This window comes from Lissotriton helveticus, chromosome 5_1, assembly GCF_964261635.1.
Source record: "Lissotriton helveticus chromosome 5_1, aLisHel1.1, whole genome shotgun sequence".
In the NCBI taxonomy this organism is placed as follows: domain Eukaryota; kingdom Metazoa; phylum Chordata; class Amphibia; order Caudata; family Salamandridae; genus Lissotriton; species Lissotriton helveticus.
The window spans coordinates 1,515,344,125-1,515,366,626 of record NC_136065.1 but is presented as its reverse complement, the minus strand read 5'-3'; the positions used below and the strand labels follow the sequence as shown (position 1 = coordinate 1,515,366,626).

Here is a 22,502-nt window from a genome sequence, read left to right as displayed (position 1 = left end):
TCCACACACCCACCAGAGACCTCTGCTATGGTCAACTGACCCTAGCTGCCATCCCTACCTTGCAGCAAAGACCTGGAACACCCTGCCTCTGTCCCTAAGGCAATCACCGTCACTACCCTAATTCATGAAGAACCTGAAGACCTGGCTCTTCGACTGAACCACAGTGCCTTGCGACAGATCTGCAGCCATTACCCCTCCCCAGCGCCTTGAGACCCTTACAGGTGAGTAGTTGCGCTTTACAAGCCACTTGATTGATTGATTGAAAATAGTAGTCACTTTAGCATTGTACAGTACAATTTTTTAACCTTTACATGGATAATCTCTGCTTGTTTATTCAGACATTCTTAATGTAGGTCGTTTACATTTACAAGAGTTGCAAGAAGACTGGTATATCTAACAACTTGTGCTCTGTAAAAGTCTAAAAATGAAATGAAGTACATATCCATTGTGTGATTCTATGCTGGAAAACCCTGGAATGCGAACATTCGCTCTGTTCTTCTAGGCTGTGACAGCGTTCCGGAGGTGGAAAATGCTGCGTGGATAATTGAGAGTGACGCCAGTGGCACAAGGGTGACCTATACATGCAGGTGCGGCCGTCTGATAGGCAGCAGCGTCCTTTCCTGCAATGCCTCGCGACAGTGGGATGCAGCTCCACCGCTCTGCACAGAGCAAAATTACAGTAAGTTGCTTTTCCTGCATCACCGTCTTGGCCAATAAAGCTCCTAGTGCTCCTTTGCATAAAATGTTATGCATCAGTAAGGGTTGTAGATAAGTTGTTTTCCTTTGAAGATTTCCAAGGCAGCTCTTCGTTTACCTGGATATCTGTACATTCCCTCCAAATGGATTGGGTCTGCATGCTTACCTACTTATTTGAAATACTCACAAAGAAATGAGTTGACTGAACTCATCCACAGTCGCCTTGGGGTTCAGATTTGGTCTAGTGTTTAGGTTGCTGCCCATGAAGGCAGGGATCCCAGATATAATCTTGGGTTCCCAACTTTGTCTAGTTTTGGGCAATCAACCTCTGCCTCTGTCTCAGCCCACACCCGCACACTCTGAAAACTTTGGTAGTGGTAAATTAAAATGGAGATGTATTTGCTGAGGCCTTTGTGTTAGTATGGTGTGCATGTTGTTGTTTTAGGAAGTCATGCTTTTTTCTTTTCTCCCTAGTGCGCACCCACGTTACATAACTCCACTTTCATCTCTCTCTTTATGACTTTCCAACATTTTCTTCTCTGTAAATCTTTTGCGCACCGCCTGGTCTCCTGCTGTTCCTTCCGTGAGAGCAAGCATGTCACGCTCCTGGTCTCACCCTCTTTGAAAAAGCAAAGCCTTGATAGTTGACGTTGGAATGGAACAGCCATGTTGGTTTAATGCTTATTTGACTGATTATGCCTTTCTACAAAGTACAGATATTCAACATATGGTGAACCCGAAAAGAAAGAAAAATAAGCAGGACCTCATAGCTTCCATTCAGGCAATATGTAGGTAACCAGTCAGAAGCAATGGAAGGAGGGAGTCAGTCCCTTAACATTGACCACAGACTTCTCCTTCTCCCACCCTGTCATATCTTCTATCCATAGGCCAAATGACTCTATGGCGTTTCTACTGTTGTCGCTTAAATTACGTAAGAGAACTTTGAGGGCTTCTTGGGATAGAGAAGTTGCGAATTTCTCAGTATCTTAGACGAATGGGCGGAAGGTAGCGAAAAGTAGCGAAAAGTGCTATGACAGGCAATGCACTGATTTAATGGTGAAAATCTTTGTGCCAGCACTTCTGGGCTTTGCAATTTCCTTTTGGTGCTTTTCCATTTCATTGCTTTTCTTCTGGTATGTGTGAAGGTGTGTTATGCATGAAAGAGGGAGGCAACAATGAACCCATTTGAAGAGCTCAAGATGAGAACCGAGTGTGGTAAATCCAGTGTAAAGGCGGAGAGTAAAGCTCCTGGTGTTACAGTACGTATAGAAATGAGCAGACTGGATAAATACCAGTGGACCATTCCTGCAGTATCTCTATATTCCACTTTATATATGCTTTACAATGGACTGTACTAAAACAGCTTCAGTATGCTTAATCATCAAACAGTTTCAAAGAACATTGTTCAGGAGAGGGTCATTTGTTGAGATCCTTCTCAGAATCAGTTATACTGCTTTGGAATCGGGTCCCTAAATAGAGATCTGTCTGTGTGATCAGATACCCTTTTAATTGTATTAATCTAGAGAGCGTTGTATAGTTCCTACATATTCCTATCCAGAATCTGCGGGTTCGGATAACATAAACTGACAGACTGGTTCCGAACACCCCCAACGAGAATGTTAACTTGTTTGCATTAGCTAGCTCACAGTGCCACTAGAATCTCTTCTAATCGAGGAGAGAATAGTTCCTGACAACCTTAGAAGATGACAACCCTGATCGTAGAACCAATTTACTACTTTTCGCTCAGTCACTCGTGCTCACTTATTCGGTTCAGAGAGTTTACCCAGAAGAAACAGTTGGGCCTGTTACAATAAGAATTTATTGCACAGTTGTTCTCCTAGTGTAAAATAGATGTGCTGCAACAACCGTTAGACAGTGGCAGATATATATGATTAGCAGTACAGTGAATATAAAAGGATAGTACAACTCTACCATGTTGCAATGATCATAAACAAATACATGGATATAAAATGCATGATAAAATAAAGCGCATACTCCTACGATGCATGTCTAGATGTACCTAAGTGTACCTAGCATGTGAGTAGGTGTGAAGCCAAGAATCCCTTTAGGATTTAGTCTAACCCCATTACCTAAAGTGAGAGAGTGTGGGACCTTGTCCTGGTCTCGAGTTGTACACCCGCAAGGGATTTGTCAGACTTCTGTCAGCTGGAGCGTCTACATGCAGGAGCCTCAGTGTCTCTGGTCAGTGTGTTAGCTAGAAGTCTCGGTCTCCTCTAGCTAATACTAACAAGATGTGCTGTATTTATACAGAAAGTATCCGATGGTTCCTTTGTCCCTTGTTTCTTGTATTAGCCATTGTTGGATTTGAGGATGACGTATGGGAGGAACATAGTACGTAGATATTACGCAGGTGGTGTAGCCCCTGCCTGGTTTCCAAGAACCCTTATGAATATTCATTCATACTGTGTGAGTCTATTGATGAAGTTATAGGACGCTATTGTTCAGGGAAAACGCTCCTTCTACGCCAATGACTAGAACTAGCCAAAGGTTTAATCCTAAAAGGCTTGTTACTGTGTAGTGTATGGGAGGTAATATAGGTGAAGGTGTATGATATTACCCGGGCCTATATTAGGGTACCTCTATGGAACATAACAATAGGTTATACTCTGTTGTAGCATATAAGATGGTGTCTTCTATGAGGCATACATCCCTCTGCCCCAGGCTGGAACTTCTAAACCTGTGCATCCAGGATGGTGGAGGCTCTGCACAGCGCAGCTGTGTATGCCCCAATATCCACCCAGGCTGTTTGTTGTTCATGGCTCATCATTAAGGACATTTAATTCAGTGCAACTTTTTGGGTCTCTTCATTTGTCACTGAAAAGGGGTATGTGATTGAAACTGGATAGGTATCGGGCCGAACCAGACAATACCTTCAGTCTCTTCTCTCAGCCATGAAAGGCAATGGATCTAGACAGAGCAGTAAGGCATGAAGAATGGGGGCCACACACCCTATAATGGCGTAACTTCAGAGTTGACAACTGCCAGAACTCTAGAGTTCCCACAAAAGACAATCAAGTAGGGGATATTAAGGCTGTCAGTTTAAGAAAGTTTTAATTCAAGTCAGTCTATGGTCTGAGATAATTTCATTTGATTGATGTATTAAGAGTGATTCAAAGCATTCAGTTTTATATGCCAGCCAACACATGTTTTGCCCCTTATGCAGTACGCAGGCCTGGAGATTTTTCAAGGCTCTATAAAGTGATTGTTAAGAGTTACATTCATCAAGTTTTAAAATAGTAGTGACAAATGCAGTAGACATAACCAAATAAACAATTCAATTAGGTTTACATTAAAATACATAGAAAGGCAAGGGGGATGGGAAATATCAGGAGCCAAAAAAACAAACAAAATTACCATTACAGACCGCAGACTTACTTGAATTACAATTTGCTTCAACTCCCTACCCTGAATATACCCTAAATGACCTGTAATGAAGTATGCACAAACCTTTGTCTTAATGAACGATTTTGTTCTATTTTGTCTTCATTTCTCACATTCTCAAAGAGTCGAATTAGCACCTTTCGTGGTGATGCTCAGAAGTATTTTATAGTTTAAGTGATCAACCAGGGTTTGCAGCCCATGAGCGCCTTGCCAACACGTGGTTAACCATCACACTGCATGTGAATTCCCATCTAAAATGTCTTTAGCCTTAGAGATCCAGATGCTTCAGTTCTGATTTGTTTTTAATTCTGGGCCATGTTATGAAGTTCATCGCCTAATGCAGATTGGATACCACGCAGCATACCTTATGAAATATAAATGTAAATGTAAATATATGAAGTGTTTATTGTGGAGTTCAGCTAAAAAAACAGTCATGTCAGCGACAGGATTCCTTTGACAGTAAAATTGGCCTCTTGGATATGTCACGTGTGACATATGCCAAACACATGAGTTATGCCATTCATTATAACTGCTTCTAAACAGATTGTAATAGTCATAGGGGAACTGCATTAAAGTATGCACTAACAAAACAAGATATAACATGCACAATTAGATTACAGGCCTCACCTGATGTTTGCAAAAGGCTAAACATGGGAATTTGGTGGCAGCAATAGCGACCCTCAGCCTCCTTGAAGTGCAGTGCAAAATCTATGATTCAGTCAGAATACTGATATTTTCAAATTATGAACATGTGGATTTTGCTAGTTGCAGTAGCTCGCCCTTTGAGCTTATTATCAATCCCCGTCCTAAGTATGCTACCAAATGCCACGACATTATATATTCGAAAAAAAGATTGTTTTTATAAAAAAGAAACCCACAAAAGAACTGAGGGTCTGATGTACAAAGCCACTTGGTGATCAGAAAGCCTGACATTCGCAAAATCACACAGTTTGCAACCACAAAATTGCTTTTCTAAATCCATTTTGTGATTCAGCAAGATGTTAGCAAATCGCAGAATAAGTTTAGAAAGGTGTAACGAATTTCTATCTGGAAGGGACTAGTTTGGGGCATCCCTTACAAATAGAATTTTTTTAATGGTATCTATCAACGTTTTGTTGCCACAATCTGATCGCAAATCCTTGAAAAGTTACAGATTTCCTAGTTGGCGTGGTAACACACGCACAATAGAAGAGATCCCATTAGACCTCTGTCCCTCTGTGTATCTAAAAACGTTAAATAATAGTTTGGAGCGCACTCATTCAATATGTGCCATGCAAGATTCAAGTCAAGAGCACCCATATTCAAATGTAAAAACCTTCCTTTGTTGTTCATTTCAACACCTTCCCTCACTTTTCTGTAGCAGAACTTCTTCAGGATTGTGGGCAATATGAACATACAAATCTAACTTCTTCGGGATTGTGGACAACATGAATTTACAGAACTTACTACTTCAGGATTGTGGACAATATGAACATACAAATCTAACTTCTAAGGGATTGTGGACAACATGAACATGCAGAACTTACTACTTCAGGATTGTGGACAATATGAACATGCAAAACTTACTTTTTCAGGATTGTGGACAATATGAACATACAAAACATACTTCTTTGGGACTGTGGGCAACGTGAACGTGCACATTTTACATTAATAGACATTCAGTGTATAATTTATTGCAATTTGTATGCACAATTTCCCCATTTTTAGTAAAACTTTAAAGCTTTTCACAGAAATATATATATATATATATATATATATATATATATATATATATATATATATATATATATATATATATATATATATATATATATATATATATATATATATATATTATATATATATATAAAAAGAAAGTGGCAACCAACCTTGGGATGCACATTATAGAAAGAAAACAGCTTTTTTGACAGTTTAGGTTATAGAGGATGGCATAGGACTTCCTGTGCTAATCACATTCATTTATGATGCATACCGCATTTAAACAACTTAACATACAAGTTTAGCTTCAAGGTCACTACACATACCTAATTTATGTCATAGGATAAAATCAACAAATCTCTCTGGTTTCGGTTAGAGTGGTTCAGCTGCAGCATTTTTACATGCATATGTGCCTTTTCCTAAGCACCTTTAATGGAATGAATGAAAAAACAAATAAATGAGTGAATAAACACTTGTCTCTTCAATAAGTCACCACAATGAGATTTCTGACCAGGAATAGTAGGTGTAAGTATTTCTTTCAAAAATACAACACTGGCTACTCTATATACATTAGTAAGAACCGGTCTGGCAATTTCAAGTACAGAACAGATACCCAGTTTGGATAAGTTATTTGTCATGATCTGATTAGTGGGGGCATAGCTTGGGAAAACATAGCCACTAGCTCACAATCACTTCTGCTTTGTGAGCACTTTGCCCTACTGAATGTTTGGGAGAGTATGAAAAGAGAAAATGTTTATTTTACCAGAGTCTGGTACATGCAGTCTCTCCTCGTCCTTACGGAACTGACCTCCTAATCTACAATTCACAATTTGGTACCAACTGGTGTGCGAATGGGAATGCAGTTTGCAATGTGTTCGGCCTCATGAACATTAACTAGGCAGGCTGCAATCTGTGATTCACTGCAAGTGCAGGGATAGAGGCCGGCAAGTGACTGCAGAACTTTTCCTGCATTCGCTGTTGGGGCCAGAGTTTCTCAGTCAAACCATCAATGAAACCTTTTGCCCCCAACTGAAAACATGGCCTTCGTCTTCCTTGATCATCTTCAGTTCCTTCCACACTGATGGCCTCATTATATTGGTGGACGGACTTAAGTCTGTCCACCATCATTTCGGAATGGGGACCAACCCCCACAATGCGGCAAACCCACACTCCTAATTACAATGCGACCGCCAACCATGTTGGTCGCATTGCCTATATTTTGTATTGCAGCGGGGATGCGGTCAGCAGCCCGGCCGCAATACAAAAATAGGGTGTTTACATATCCCTGCACTATTTGACAGGCACCATGCAGTGCCTGCCACGTGGTACGGTACAGGGATATGTAGGGGGGCACTTAGCCCGTGTACCAGCCCCAAGGGGTAATGCAGGGCTGTCCGCCAGGCGGTCGGAATGCTTCCGATCATCAGACCTGTGGCGGTCGGTCATTCCGACAGCCACACATCCGCCCGCCATAATAATATTGCGGGCAGTAAACTTGGTTACGATGGTGGCAAGTCTGCCACCAACAACCTGTCGGTGGCAGTCACCGCGCCATCTTAATCAGGCCCTTAGTATTCCTTGAGCGACTTTCTCAGGATTTTTGTCAACTCGAGTCCTGCCTCCATTTCTACACACTTGTGCAAAATGTCCTCTTTTCCCACAACACCCCTTTCCCACAGGAAAACAATTCTCGGAGTTACATGATTGAAAAACGTTCCCTCATCTATAACATGACTTCAGATCTAGGAAGAGTAATGGTACTTGCATTTGATCTGTTTCTGTAGTTCTTACTGGAGTTTAGCATGATTATTTATATCCTTCCTTCATTCACCTCATCTTTCTTTTCATCAGTTGCACCAACTCCTATAGTTTTTTAATGTCTTTTCTTTACATTTCCTTTATACATGTTTCTGATTCCTCAACTAAATTATCAATTGTAATAGTTTTTCTTTAGGGTTGGATTACTACGAGCCCATAAATGCTCTTGCATCTGTTTACTCTCACACTGCACGAGCTGATCTTTAGTTCGTTTGTCTGTTATAGCACCAAATTGTGACCTAATAACAGGTTCTCTCAGTCTGGCTACTTATTCAGCCACGGTTTCTGTATGTGTTTGTGACTGTGTAAAGAGCTCGGATATACTTCTGGCAACATTGAAAGATCTTGAAAACCTTGTTTCATTTTAGCTTTTTTATAAACATCCTGAATGATATTTCCTTGAGTCTCTGTCATTGAAAGACTATGCTTGAATATATGTCGGCCTTCTTTCTCAATAGCACTTAACATCAATGCTGTTCAGCCCGAAAATTAAAACCATCTAGTGCCTCAATATAATTCTCAAACATTTTGTTAGATCCAGCCCTCCAATTCCATGAGAGGTGAACCAGGTTTCAAAAGAAAGCTTGGTCGAAAAATTGCAGTTTGGGATATATTCCTACTTTAAGTAGCATAATGCTGGGAATTTGCAATGTGGTGAAATGACGTTTGTGGTACCATATAGAGACTGTACGTGTTAAAGTTTTACTAAAACAATGTGAGAGATAAATAAAATTTATTAATGCTGTGCAAACAAATGTTGGATGGGATGCTGAACAAATCAAATATTTACCCCTGGTCAAGAGATCTGGGTAAATTCCATTATTCCTTTGTTCACCATGCCACCCCAGTTTGGATACTGCAGATCAGTCTTCACCCTGTTCCTCACAGGAACAGCCCAAACTGCCAAGACAGGTCCTCCCTGGACCGGAAACAGGCATTTTGGGACCGTTTTCGGGGTATCACCCCTCATCAGCCAGGCTAGCTTGAATATAGTGGCACAGCAAGCAAGGGGCCCATGTCTGGATGTGCCCATCCCACTTAAGGCAAAAAATGCTGCACAAACAAATGATGGACGGAACGTTAAACAAATCAAACATTCACCCCCAGTCAATAGATCTAAATTAAATCCATTGTTCATGCGAGCAGGGTCAAGACTGATTTGCATAAGGCTGGGTCCAAACTGGGATTGTGTGGTGGGAAAAAAAAGGATTAAACCCAGATCTGTGACTGCGGGTGAATGTTTGATTTGTTCAGCATTTCGTCCATCATCTGTTCCTTTTGGTAAAATGTAGTAAGTCATATAGAGGCAGTAGACCTCACATTCTGATTGCACATGCACTTGTTGCGTTGCACATTGAGGTGAGAAGATCGTAAGAGGCATGAGGTTTGAATGGTGGGTATTTTATTGATGAAGGTTTGTTTTTAACTTGTATCATGGGCACGGTGCTGTCACTCATGGCAGTTGAAGGAACAAGTGTGCAGGAATGTTGCAAATTCAGTTTGGGGACACTCCACTGGTATAAAGTGGAAGTACGAAGTATAGAAAAGCAGAAGTCAAAGTATAGTAAAGAGATCCTAAAGAGAATAATTTCAACAAATGACTGATGAAATGAGGTATTTTTCATAGTGTTAATGATTGACCCATTGGGGTTGACCTTGTTCCTGATGCTGCTAACCTAATCATCGCCAACATGTTATGATTAAATTGGCTCAAAAAATTGTAGTACTTAATTGAAGAGTTTATTCAGGAACAACCCCTTGATGCTGCCTTAAGTAGGCTCTAATCCAGCAATTTACAACCCTAGTTCCAAGTTACATGCAGCATGGAACCCTGTGATCATTGTACTTCATTTAGAGAAACAACAGAGTACCAACAATATAACTGTTGGACCTGACATCCTTGGCATAGTATTCCTGCAAATCTTTTGCATTCAACCCTCCAGTTTGTTTTGTCGGCTTCAGGACTCTGTGCGCTTTACCACTGTTAACCAGTTCTAAAGTGCTTGTGGTTTCTCCTTAAAACATGGTAAACTTGGCATACACCTAATTGACATATTTATTTTACTTGTAAGTCCCTATCAAATGGTACTACATATACTTAGGGCCTGTAAATGAAATAATAGTAGTGGGCCTGCATCCTTACTCTGGGTGTATATATTCAGTTACTTATAACAACTTTATATATCTTTCTTACTGCCCACTGGGAACTCCCTTTTATTAATGGTCAGAAAAAGACTGAGGAATAATTCACTTATATTTGGCTTTATGAAACAAACATTAGTGACAAAAATGTACAAAATTAAATTAATATCACAGTATTACAAGGACATATACATTCAAAGGTGCCAAGTATGTACTTCATATTATCTAACATAAAAAACATAAAAAAGTGACCAACAGATATTAGTCTTATTCAATCATATAATCAGAATTCCCATTATCAATGATTTAAAGAACTCAATAGGCCAAGAGGTAGGGTATTTTTCAATCTTATTCCTTGTTTGAATTAGGAATCGGTCACCGTCACTCCCACTGAATGACGCTGATGCATTTAAATTTTCTTAGGGACCATTTTTAAATGAAGGTCTACTTCAGGGCTGGAAATCATATACCTACTATCAATCCAAACCTTGGGCAGGTTCAGAAACGTATATGTGGTGGACATCATGGTGCTAATCCAGAAGGATACTTTCAGTGTGAAGTTAGCAGACTTCCTAAACATTCAGTCACTATCATGTTATCCTGTGGCCTTGAGTGGCCCCAAGCAACCCACACAAGAGGCCGAATATAGTTTCTATGGGGAGAGAAGCTGGGAGGCCCCCCCGATGCCTCAAGAAACCCCAGGTAGACCATCCCCGGGTCTGAGACGAATGTTTATGGGGAGGTGGACCCTGGGGACCTAACACCCCCGGGCACCTCACAGGCTATGTCCCAGGGAGCCTACCCCCGGGATATAGCAGTTTCCCCGAATGCAGTGGTGTAGGCAGGAAAACTGTGTTTGCTTTTGCTTGGCAGGGGTGAAATTTAAATCTCATCCCAAGTTGGAGCAAACAACAAGTCCGCTTCCAGCGGGCAGGAGCATAAAAAATGCTCCTGCCTTCTGGAAGTGGATTTTAGATCATCAGAGATGCGGGCAAGGAAACAGATCTAAATATTACTCACCCTGCAGGGAGCAGTATTATTAACTGCTCCCTGCGGGCGGGAGCCCCACAGCCCCGAACAACAGTGTGGTGGGTGCCCTCGGTGGGCACCTGGGTACCCAGCTTTTGATGAGCTGGGCCCTGGGAAATGGGCACCCCGGGCCTGAAATCAGCCCGGGAAGAGGGGCCTACAGTCAGGGCCTGCGACCAACCTGCTGCATGCATCTAACCCTTGCATCCACCCCCCTTGGCCAATTTTGACCCCAGGGACCCAATATCCCTGGTCTACCACTGTCATTATTGGGGAAATAGGCTTCAGCCCCTCTCTCTGGGCCAATTTTGGCCCTGGGGACCCCACCTCCCATGGCCCAGCCATATTGTAAATGGGGGGGGCACACAGCCTCCCCTTATTCGGCCAGTTTCCTCACAAGGAACACCATTCCCAAGGACCCGGCACCTTTTTAATTGGTGAGGGCACACAGCCTTTGGTTGTGCATTGCAGGGGGTTGGCCACAGGGCTTGGCAAATTAGGCAAGAGGGAGGGGGCTATGCAACCCCCTCCCTGGTTCGTTTTTGACTTCTGGGACCCCATCCCATGGGGCCCTGCCTATAAAGGATGGGTCCCCTTGAGCCCACACAGGGTGCCCACTGCATCTCTTTGTCACTAAATTACAAAAAGGGCTCTTTCTGGGCCAAGATCTACCTTTCAGACAAATTTAGTGTAATTCTATCTAGTAGTTCGGTGTGTAGTCGTGACTAAAATCCCTACGGAAAATTGCATGGGGAATACACATTTTGGTACTACCCCCTTTTTTCTTTGCCCCCGCTTGATTAATCATCCCTAAACTTATCAAACAGCAGCTGAGGTGAGTGGCATACTAGTTTAGAAAATTTTGTGAAGATTCGTGAAATGGCGCCAAAGTTATTGGCAAAACAAAATACGCTTTTCCTGTACAAACTAGGTTCTGACTATAACTACCTACTAGCGACGGCTGGTAGGTAATATATCTATATATTCACTGAAAAAACAAAGGTTAATGTGATATCATAGTTCACAATGCACAGTGTTGATGTCAATGATGTCAGTTCAGTTGTCATCAGTAATGTTATCAATGATGTCACAGAATATGTCATGAGTGTTGTAATATGTGACTTCCTAAGCAGTGCATGGCGAGGACATGGTTTACAGTTACTTGAAATTCCTACAGCTGTTGCATTTCAGTGTTTTTTTTAGTTTAAAACATTAAATTTTAAGTAACATTTTCACCTACCTATAATGTCACTTTAACTTTTGATTTTTTCAGTGAATTTCTAGGTGTGTTTTTTAATGTAAAGAAATATTTTATTATTATACCTTAGGCCAACATGGAGTTGGCTACAAGGCCTGGCCTGTGGCCAGCCCCTGTGCCCAACCCCTGTGCCCAACCCTCTGTGTCCAACTAGCCCCCCCACCCACTGTCCATGTCCTTTTACTGTTGTCTGAAACCCACTGTAGACATTCACATTTTTTTTTTAATCCTGTAAGACTCCTACAGGAGGCGGCGTGGCTCCAAAGGGACTCCTGCAGATATTGGGGGATAGTAATCCCCCCTCTAAAATATATCCTTTAAAATATGACCCCCTCCACGATGTCCGGATGGTTAGGTTAACCCTATGCGGCCCCCTTATACCTTATTTAAAAGTTCTCAGGACAAAGGACAGTGCCCCGCATCCTGAAATGGCAGGCTCAACATTTCTCTTCATGTTGAAGCCAGCTAACCATAGCGCGAGCTACCTCAGGAGTTAGTGCGAGCCTTTAGCTCCAGCTGCAGCAAAGTAGCTGACGGGGGGAAAAAAAAGCCTCCTCGGCCGATCAGATCACTCTATTATTTGAAATTGCATGATTGGAGGAATCTTGCGAACCTCCTGCAAACCCAACTGCCTACATATACAAATATTTGAACTTTCATTTGTCAAAAACGACTGAACAGATTTACAACACATCATAAAAAGCACGCTTTTTTGGAGTTTTGCTTTTCAATTTTTGGAAAATTGCTTGTGGAAGTTCAATTTTGGGACCTCCTTTTTTCTTGGTCATTCCTTGATGGATCACCGTGAACTTTTTCAGGAACGCACTGAGGTAGATGGTGGAGTCATTGTGATAGATGCTACAGATGGCAATGGTCAGGCAATTGGCGCCAGTATGACAGTTAGGAGACATGCCTGAATGCGGTCTATGGTCTACTCGGGGGATGTCCATTCTTCCTTCTTTCATGGCTCACACCTCTTTGGCAAGAAGGCAGAATTGGTTCTAGAGCGCTTTCAAGACAGCAGGGTCACAGCATGCTCCTTGGGCCTGTCTGCCCCAGTTTGTCAGTTCCACTAGGAGTTTCACCCTTTGTACCTATGGTAGGGACTTTCATTACTGGCAGTACCCACCCATGCAACCCGTCCAGGAGAGCCTACAGCCTTTTTGTTGCAGAGGCCCTGGTAATTAAAGGCCATGTGGACAACAGAGAGAGCGTGCAGGCCAAACCCCGGCCCCCTCCACCTGCCACAGCCATGAATCCTCTTTAGTGTGCATTCAAGGCTCACAGCCACTCTGTTGGGGGCAGAATCCAACATTGTTTTGTAGGGTGGCAAGCCATTACTTCAGATAAGTGGAAACTATAAGGTGTTCAGCGGGGGTACTTGTCCTACAAGGTATCTAGTAGGGTTACACCCTTTCATTTCTTTTCACCCCACCACCTTTCCACCACCCTCAAAGCAGCTGACGGGGGCCAACTGTCCCTTTTCCAGCAGGATTTACAGGCCCTTTGCCCCAAGAGACCGCAGAGATGGTGTCATACGGTTCCTACTTTCTCAGTAAGACTGTCCATGTTTGGACAGCACAACTGTCAAAACTGTCTTAGACTGAGTCCATGCACACCATCAGGATATGTTGGCCTTAGTCGTGGCTAGCTCACAGTGCACCACCTGTACCCCTGTAATAGGTGGTATGTGCACCCTCAGAGCATGACAACCCTGACTCCCCAAGGAAATCATTTGAAAAGATCAGTCTCTTTTGTTAGTAACTTATGCTTGCCCAAAGGGAGACACATAAGAAATGCTCAAATTGGTATTTCAAATAATTATTGTAGCAATAAGATTCTTGTGTTAAATACGTGTGCTGCAATTATTAATAGAAGGAAACAAAACAGAGAAATCAGCATGACAAGAATGGTAAAGAAAATGAACAGTTTAACCATTGTGCTGTTACATTGATTATATGCTTGCATAAAAGTATAGTTATGCTCCCACCTAGCGCTCCCTATCCTACTGTGCCTGGGGTGGGGGCAGGTGAATCTGCCAGAATCCCTTAGGGTGCTTTAACTCCCCAGTCACCTGTGGGTGTATTTCATCTGGAAGCCCGTCTTGTTGTAAAGTTGGGTACCATCCTTCTCAGGAGGTAAACAGGATTCAGCTCGGCTGGAATGCTGGCAGCTCAACAGTGTCAGCAAAATGCTCCTCTGACTAAATAAAGGAGGAATGCCATTAATATGATAAACTTCAACCTTGTTAGCATGCCAAAGCCCCCGTCAGGGTGCCATTACTGATTCTAACTTTACTGAGCTGTCGCCGAGTGGACAATAACAATCGTCTACATTTTACGCAGTGTTTAGAATGTTAAAGGCTTTGATTAGATGCCTATGGAGAAATGTAAATATAAGCAAAGCCATTTTAGAGAATATTAATTCATACAGGCACACACGTAAATGTGTTTCAAGTGTCAACATTCAAGAAAGATGTCAACTGTAAGCATGGAAAATGGTGGTGTTCTTTCCCGGCGCCTAAGTGGCCATATAACATTGGTACCAGTATAAGAAATAGGATCTTGTTACTACTCCCCCTACTTCCTGGTGCCGAAGAAGGAAAGAAGCTTTCATCCTATTTTAGACCTTCACCCTCTCAATGCCTTTCTAAGAAAGGGCAAATTCAAGATGCTCACTGTGGTCCAAATCTTGTCTTCCCTTGATTCTGGGGTACGGAAGGCAGTGTTGCACCTACAGGACGCCTATTGCCATTTCCCCTTCCACACAGGTGGGACAGGAGCACTTTCAGTTAGCTGTGCTTCCCTTTGATCTCACCAGTGCCCCTCTGGTGTTCACCAAACTGATGACGGTGGATGCAGCACATTTACAGAGCCCATGGGTACCAGTCGTCCCCTACTTCAATGACTGGCTGCTGAATTGCAGGTTTACTGACAATGTGCCAATGTCATCCTGACTCCTTTGCAGACTCTCCCTTTCATCTTAGCTATTCTGGATACAGTGCAGTTTCATGCCTTCCCCCAGAGCGTAGAGTCCAGGACATTCTGGGAGTGATCCTGATGTTTCAGACTCGGTTCTGGATCTCAGAACAACCCTGAGGCTGCTGGGACTGATGGCCCCCTCCATAATCCTGCAGTGGGATCCGACGTTTCAGTGGGCATCTCATCAGGGGGATCTCTCCGACTACATTCAGATTTCAGAGGAGACTGCATACAACCTGCAGTGGTGGCTGCTGGACCATTGTTGGGTCAGTGGCTTACCCCTCTCCTTATGACACCCAAAAGCTAAAAGTGGTGACCCAGGCATTGCTTCTGGTTTGGAGAGGTCATCTGAGAGAGGTGAAGAAAGGGCCATTCGGTCAGCCTTCTTTAGCTATCGTTTGTTTGAGTATTACTTAAATGTTCTGTTAGCCCTCAGAAAAGCATACATACAGTGTGGGAAAAGGTCATCCCTCTCTATCCATTGATATGCTTGTGAGTGTCAGTCTTATGTTGAATCAGCCCATAAGACAGGTATTTGGTAGTTACACTGTCAATTATGTTGAGTGATGGCTTTTTGCCTGTGCATAATAGTCTAGGATTTGATAGTACAGCAAGATTGTTCAAATGCAGCAGACGTGTTTTTTTGCTCATCTTTGTTGTGGCAATGCGGAAAGGAAATTATTGTGCATGCTGTTGTTTCTGGAGAAAGTTACATGCAATTTGTGAAGTATTCTTGCTTACAATTACAGGTAAATGTGAAAGAATTGCATTTCACGTTTTGCTTTTAGCAAGTTTGAATCGTAATGGTAATTTCTAAAAATAGTATGTTTTTAGAATAGACTTAACTCTTGCCTCGCAAATATTATAAGTGGTGGAATAGGATATATCTGGTAACAGATCTAACTGGATGGGACAAAACTGCCTACAGCTGAATGGGGGAAGACTATCTTTGTAGTAGGAAACCAGCTCCATCTGTGGACCCCCAAATGGTGGCTGAAGGATCTTGTCCCTTTTCCTCAGCACAACCCAAAGAAATCTTGGAGTGTGCATGAAAGCAGATCTGACCATGCAAATTCATATCAGCAAATTGGCTGGTTGTTATTTTGGCCTGCTGAGATGCCTTAGATAGTTGCTTGGATTTTGCCCATTTCCACTTAGAAAACGGTAGTGCAAGTAACCATCATATCCCACCTGGATTACAGGAATGTTATTAAACCAGGTGCCTCTCTGGAATCCAAGAAGTGTCTACAGGTAGTTAAAAATGCTGCAGCATGGCTGCTTCCCTCAGCCCTTAGGGACAACCTGTCTCCGCCCAGCTTGCAGTTTTGCACTGGCTCCCTGTTAAGAAGATAATTAAATTAAAGATGCTTTCGAGTCTTCTCAAACCAAAGGTACCCCAGCCATTTCAGCTAGTGATACCTCCCTAATAGAGAGCTAAGATCCTGCAGAACAAAGTTGTCTTTATGCCTAAATTTAGAAGAGTGAGACAGCTGTGAAATGCTCTAAATTGTTTCTGTCTGGGTTTTCAGCACAGGGAAGCCCCCCCCCCCGGGGCAGCCATGTGCTTTATAATCCCTAAACATAAAAATAAAGTGGACTGTACCCAGCATAACAGTAACATGGGGCTAGATGTACAGAGCTTTTTTACGTTCGCAAATGGCTCGAATCGGGCTCTTTGTGAATACAAAAAGGCCTTTTTAAATGTGGAAAGGCCCTATTGCGATCCGGCACGCTGTTACCAAATCGCAGTTTGGATTTGCGATTAAGAATTAGGAAGGGGCGTGCTTAGGGCATGCATTCCTAATAACAAATTGCAGTGGCATGTATTAAGGTTCTGTGACCGAAATGCGGTTGCAAAACATTTGAAATTTACCACCAACTTCAAGTTGGTGGTAACCCATTAGGAAATGGGAAGGGACCCCCAAGGGAACCCTGCCTCTTTGTGAATGTTTGTAAAATCACTGCCAACTCTTAAAAGTAAAATTAAAACCTTTCATTTTTGCTAGAAACTGGGTCTCTAATTTGCAGGGGTATGTTACCCTAGTCCAAGTAGGGACCACCGGTTCCGACAAGGTAGGTCCAAAAGCACCCCGGACCAACCTCTGGTAGCTTGGCACAGAGCGGGTAGGCAAAACACAGGGAGCAATGTGTAAAGTATTTGTGCAACACACACCAACAGTAACATAGTAAAACATGCACAAAAGGGACACCACACCGGTCTAATATAAAAATATAAATATCTGTATCTAAAAATGATGCAAGGTCCAAAAATAGTAAGAATCCACAGATAACATCAAAAGGTGTCAGTCAAGTGTCTTTTGGGATGGCTGTTACTGTTTGTAGTTAGAGAATATTAAGGCCAACAAAACCATTCCTCAGTCATTCGCAGTAAAATGAGCCAGTCCCTGATGTTAGCACAGACTGTCCATCAGTGGGACAAGATTTAGGGCAAACAGCGCTGGAAACTGTCTGGGCTCCCACTAGGGGAAATACGGTAAGGCTAGGAACTGCTAAATCATATGCACCGATCATGAACAAGCGGGGGTGGGAGGCTATCCCAGATAACCCCAGACAGGAGTCACTTATCCTGATGTTCCCCCAGCTGATAAGGGCTCTATAAGCAGCAGTCTGAAGAAGGCATGTGGTCCTTAGCGCTTCTGTGCCAGATCGGTTTGATGCCGTCAGAACCACAGTGCAGTTAAATCCTCCTAGGCCCAATCGAAGGGGTGCCGACAGGCTGGTTTCAGACCCTGATACTGCAGTGCCTCCCCCCCCCCCCCCGGCTTGCTTACTGGAAGAATGCAGCCCTCAAAAAGTCAGGCTGTCACTGGTGATCGACCCCAGTAGGCCTGTGTTTGAATGGAGGCAGTTCCCGAGCAAGTCCGCTCTCAGGAATGTCCCACAGCCAAGCAAGTGCAAAACCCAAATTCCAGGGAACCGGCCGGCCCACAACCCGTCCACTTGCAGCAGTCTGGTGGCGCTGAGGCGTTAACTGGGGCGGTGGTGCGGGCGCTGGTGCGAGGCTCCTTTCACTCTGGGGCTTCGGGCTCAGCTGGTGCTGCATGGATGAGGAGCGAGGCAGCCTCTCCTGTCTTTAGCGGCGGCAATCCCCCAGGGGAACCCAGGTTGCCAGGCAACTCTGGATCTCAGCACAGCGTCTTTGTCAGTATCGAGTTTGCCGTCGCCTCAGGGCCTGCGGCGGTGATTGCAGGAGCAGATTTGACGGCACCTCGTGTGTAGATCCGGGGCCCACGTTGGTGAAATCATCTCACAGCGTTTTTTCATCCCAGCGCTTTTTCCCCACAGGGCTGATAGGACACGGGCACACAGCGCGTTCAGGCTCCCGAGCCAGCAGCGGTGAACTTAACATATACTGCACATTCCTCCGGTCCTGGGCAGTGGCGGTGATTTCAGGGGCACAGCGCTTTCCTTCCACAGCGCTTTATTTATTTTATTTATTTATTTATTTAGAATTTTATAGAGCGCACGGCTACCTCCAGAGGGGGTGTCCCGGCGCTAAGACTACTTGATTATCACAGAGGGGAGTACCAAGTTCATAAAAAATCTGGAAGTGTACAGAAGCTTTGTAGACTAGTGCTTAGAAAACAGCCAAGTTTTCAGTTTACGGCGAAAGACTTGTTCTGATTCGGAAAACCTGAGATCCAAGGGAAGACTGTTCCAAAGCTTAGCGGACAGAACGGAGCTTTACAGTGCCTTAGGGGCACTGGGCAGTGGTGGTGATCTAGGGGCAGTTTTGGTCACAGTAGGGGTCCCACGTTGTGAGCAGCTCCAGACATGCAACGTGGTGAAAGAGTGGGCCCCAAAGAGTCCCTTTAAAACAGGCAGTCCTGAAGATCACGGTGCCTGCTGCAGAGTGCAGATATAGCACCACAGGGCAAGTCCTGGAAGCGTTGTGGTTCCAAGAGGCAGTTAGTACAAAGTTGTCCTTAGGAATCCCCCACCAGGAAGGGGGACAGTCAGTAGCAGGTTATGGAGACACTCTGGAGGAATTTCTTCAGTCTTCCTGGCAATGCAAGATCAGCAGGCAGTAGGGCAGCTCGGCAAGTTGGGGCAGCAGTTCCTAGGAGCAGTCAGCTTCAGCAGGGTGGCAATCCTCCTGGCGCAGCAGTCTTCACTCCAGCAGAGATTCTTCCTGGTCCAGCAGTGTAACAAAGATGTGTGGCCAGGACCCTCCCTTTTATACCCTGCAGTATAGTTACTAGAAGAGGGCAGAAGTCTCTGGAAGGGTCTGGGGGCAGGGGTTTCTGGAAGAGTCCAGGGAGTTCTGGGATGCCCTGCCTTCCCTGACTTGGCTGTCACAGTGACAAAAGGCAGGGCTGTTAAGGCTACAGTGGGCAGCTAGTCACAGTCCATTCAAGAGGAGAAGGTGTAAATCACCACTCCCACCTCACAGCCCAGGCAGGTTATCAGTATGCAGATAGGAGGAGCGACTAAGTATAGGCAGAGAAATGTCTACTTTCTAAAAGGGATAATTCTAGGGTAGTAGTCCCAAACCCCATATATCATTGGAAAGGGCTCCCCACCCCGATTCTAATGAGACCAAACATAACAGGCTTATTAGGTCCCAGTTAGAAATTATCGCGGGGGGGGGGTTCCTGAATGTTAGCCTATGGGGGGTTCAGCCTCACTGCAGTAGCAGGGGCTTGTGGCAGATATGCCAGTGTCACAATGTTTTAGGGGAGAGCACATGCATCTCGGCACTGTTTTGCAGTGGTGAGGCACACATAGGCCTAAGTCCAACAGAAAGGTATGATAAAAATGGGAGGCACAAGGTCGAAAAAGGTAGGGGAAGACCACTCTAAGGTGGACATGTCCAACAATTTTTGTTTTCGAAATGCATTGTGTTTCCCTTTAAGGAAATTGGGCTGCATTTTTCAAAAAAATGCTTAATCGAAAACAATCACAGACATGGTGGTCTGCTGACCCCTGCAAGCCACTATCCCTGTGAGTTTTGTGATTCGTACCCCATTGAGATTCATGACGTATGTCTATTTGCAACCCACTGGGAATCGCAAAATATGTAATACTGAAATTTGCTATTTGGTAATTGCAAACAATTATCTACGTACATCTTTTGTTTGTAATAGCACTGCATACCATACTTTATCATTGCAAAGTGCTGTATAAACAGATATTATGTAAAGGTGGTGGCATGTTTTCTTTTTGTGTTACATGCAGCGCTTTAAATTGGCAGGTACTGTCCAATACTGAGTACCTGCACCTCTCAAACTTGAAAGGCAGAGTGCCTGCACTTCTCATCAGGAGTGCACTACTTTTAATGAGATAGTACTATTACTTCTCAGTAGCAAGCAGGCACTCTTGGATAGGGAGTACCTGCTCTTCTAAATTTCCATTTCAAGCACTGGTTACATGTGCTTTTCAATTAAGGCCACATTCATGGTTTTCTTGTAGTGTGAGTGATCTTGGAATACAAAGTTAGTCACTGCTGATGGCTGATGACTGATGGCTGATGGCTGATGAGGGGTGAAACCCCGAAACCGGTCCTAGAATGCTGGTTTGTGGTCCAGGGAAGACCTGGCTTGGCAGTTCGGGCTGGATTGTTCCCATGAGGCACCGGGTCAAACTGATTTGCATATGGCCAGGTCTAAACTGGGGTGGCATGGTGAGCAAAAGAATGATGGATTTAACCCAGATCTCTTGACTGGGGGTAAATGTTTTGATTTGTTCTGCATTCTGTCCATCAATTGTGTCTCTTTTGCGTTCTCGCACTAATTGCGCCAGGTATGCCCAGACGTGGGTCCCGGGCTCACTGTGCCACTGGATTCAAGCTATCCTGGCTGATGAGGGATGAAACCCTGAAACCGGTCATAGGATGCTTGTTTCTGGTCCAGTGAGGACTTTGCTTGGCAGTTCGGGCTGGACTGTTCCCATGAGGCACAGGGTCAAGACTGATTTGCATATGGCCCGGTCTAAACTGGGGAGGCATGGTGAGCAAAAGAATGAAGGATTTAACCCAGAACTCTTGGCTGGGGGTGAATATTTTAATCTGTTCTGCATTCCGTCCATCAATTGTGTCTCTAAAGGGACATTCACCAGGACGGTTGGTGTGGATCTGGCTCATAGTTTTATACTGCTTTAGTTTGCCCTTTCTACCACAATAATAACCGTTATAGATATTTATGGATACTGTACCTTTCTTTCAGAAGTTAAATCCGGGTGTCTGAACGTGGATCTGCTCAATGGCGAAATAACATCAGGATTGAAGACACAGTATTCTCCTGGGGATAAGGTTAAGTTCCAGTGCTACCCAAGTTTTCTGTTGGAGGGTAGTAGAACTATCACCTGTACACAAGCAGAGACCTGGGTACCAGAACCACCAAAGTGCATTGTGAGTATTCGTATGGAGGTGTGTTTCAGGCTTCCTTGTTCAGGGAAGTACGCTCCTTCAACATTTGAGTCACTTATACTATCCTCCTTCTTAACTGGATGGTAATTATTTTAGTAAATATTAGGTAAATGTATCCAGAAAGAAGAAAATGTCACTGCCAAAATTGCAATATTCACCATCCCCCTAGTTTCCTTTGCTGTAACAAATCAAACTGGATTTACAACTTGAATTTGTTCAGTTTGTTCTAAAATCCCCAAGTACCTGTCAAAGAAAATCAAGATCATAGGTGGACAGCACTTGAATTGGTGTAAGGAATCTCTCCTGTTCAGTACCCTTAATATTACAACCCTGGCACAACGCTCCTCAAGATGTTGCCCCATGATTCTCGACCTCCCATAAGCTACCCAAATATAAATGGAGCAGGAATCACAGGTCTCATCTTCATATGCATGTTCAAGTCAGTTGACTATCTCATCTTTTCACCAAAGAAGTGCCTTGAACTGTCATATTCATGGGTGCCATATTTAGCTTCACAAATCTGCCAAAAGGTAGAAGTTATCCAAACAATATTATCAATTGTCATATTCAATAAAAGTGGTCAATGTACAAATGGGTTGATGCAGATAAAGTTACGTTTTAAGTCCATGCAGTTTGAGCAGATAATCTAGGGATATTATTTCTGTGATCAATCAATCAATTCGCATTTGTAGAGGGTGGCACAGTCACTCTTGGGGGTATCTCGGTGCTTTGATAACACTTAATAGTTCCTCCAAGGAGTAATTTATTCCATTGCCATCCTATTGACAAACTATGAGGCATCTCTTTCAGAATCACAATGTGTTTGGAGTCTGTCAAGAGGTCTCTCGGATGCACTCCTAAGTGAACAAAAATAGAACAGAAATAAAGTTAATTACAGAAAAAGGGTAAAAAAAGGTTGATGGCCACAGATGTTTTGGTTCTCGATTATGGGAGGATCAAACAGACTTTATTCTCTAAGGCCCCCAATGCTCTCACCGCCTCCTCCACATTTGCTGCCTTTGATTTTTTCAATGCATTGGAACCTGATGTCAATTAAATGATATTGAAACATAACATATTGCGCTGGTTC

The 22,502-nt window shown here is 43.6% G+C and overlaps 1 protein-coding gene across 4 annotated transcripts in view; it reads left to right on the top strand.

Moving 5' to 3' along the window:
• The window catches only part of LOC144753677 (C4b-binding protein-like), a 115,403-nt gene that overhangs the window by 82,894 nt on the left and 10,007 nt on the right, over positions 1-22,502 (top strand). For all 4 annotated transcript variants that reach the window (XM_078641284.1, XM_078641281.1, XM_078641282.1 and 1 more), the window contains 2 exons: positions 503-679; positions 21,210-21,394. In XM_078641284.1, coding sequence (XP_078497410.1) covers positions 503-679; positions 21,210-21,394 — 362 coding nt within the window. The remainder of the gene's footprint in view (positions 1-502; positions 680-21,209; positions 21,395-22,502) is intronic.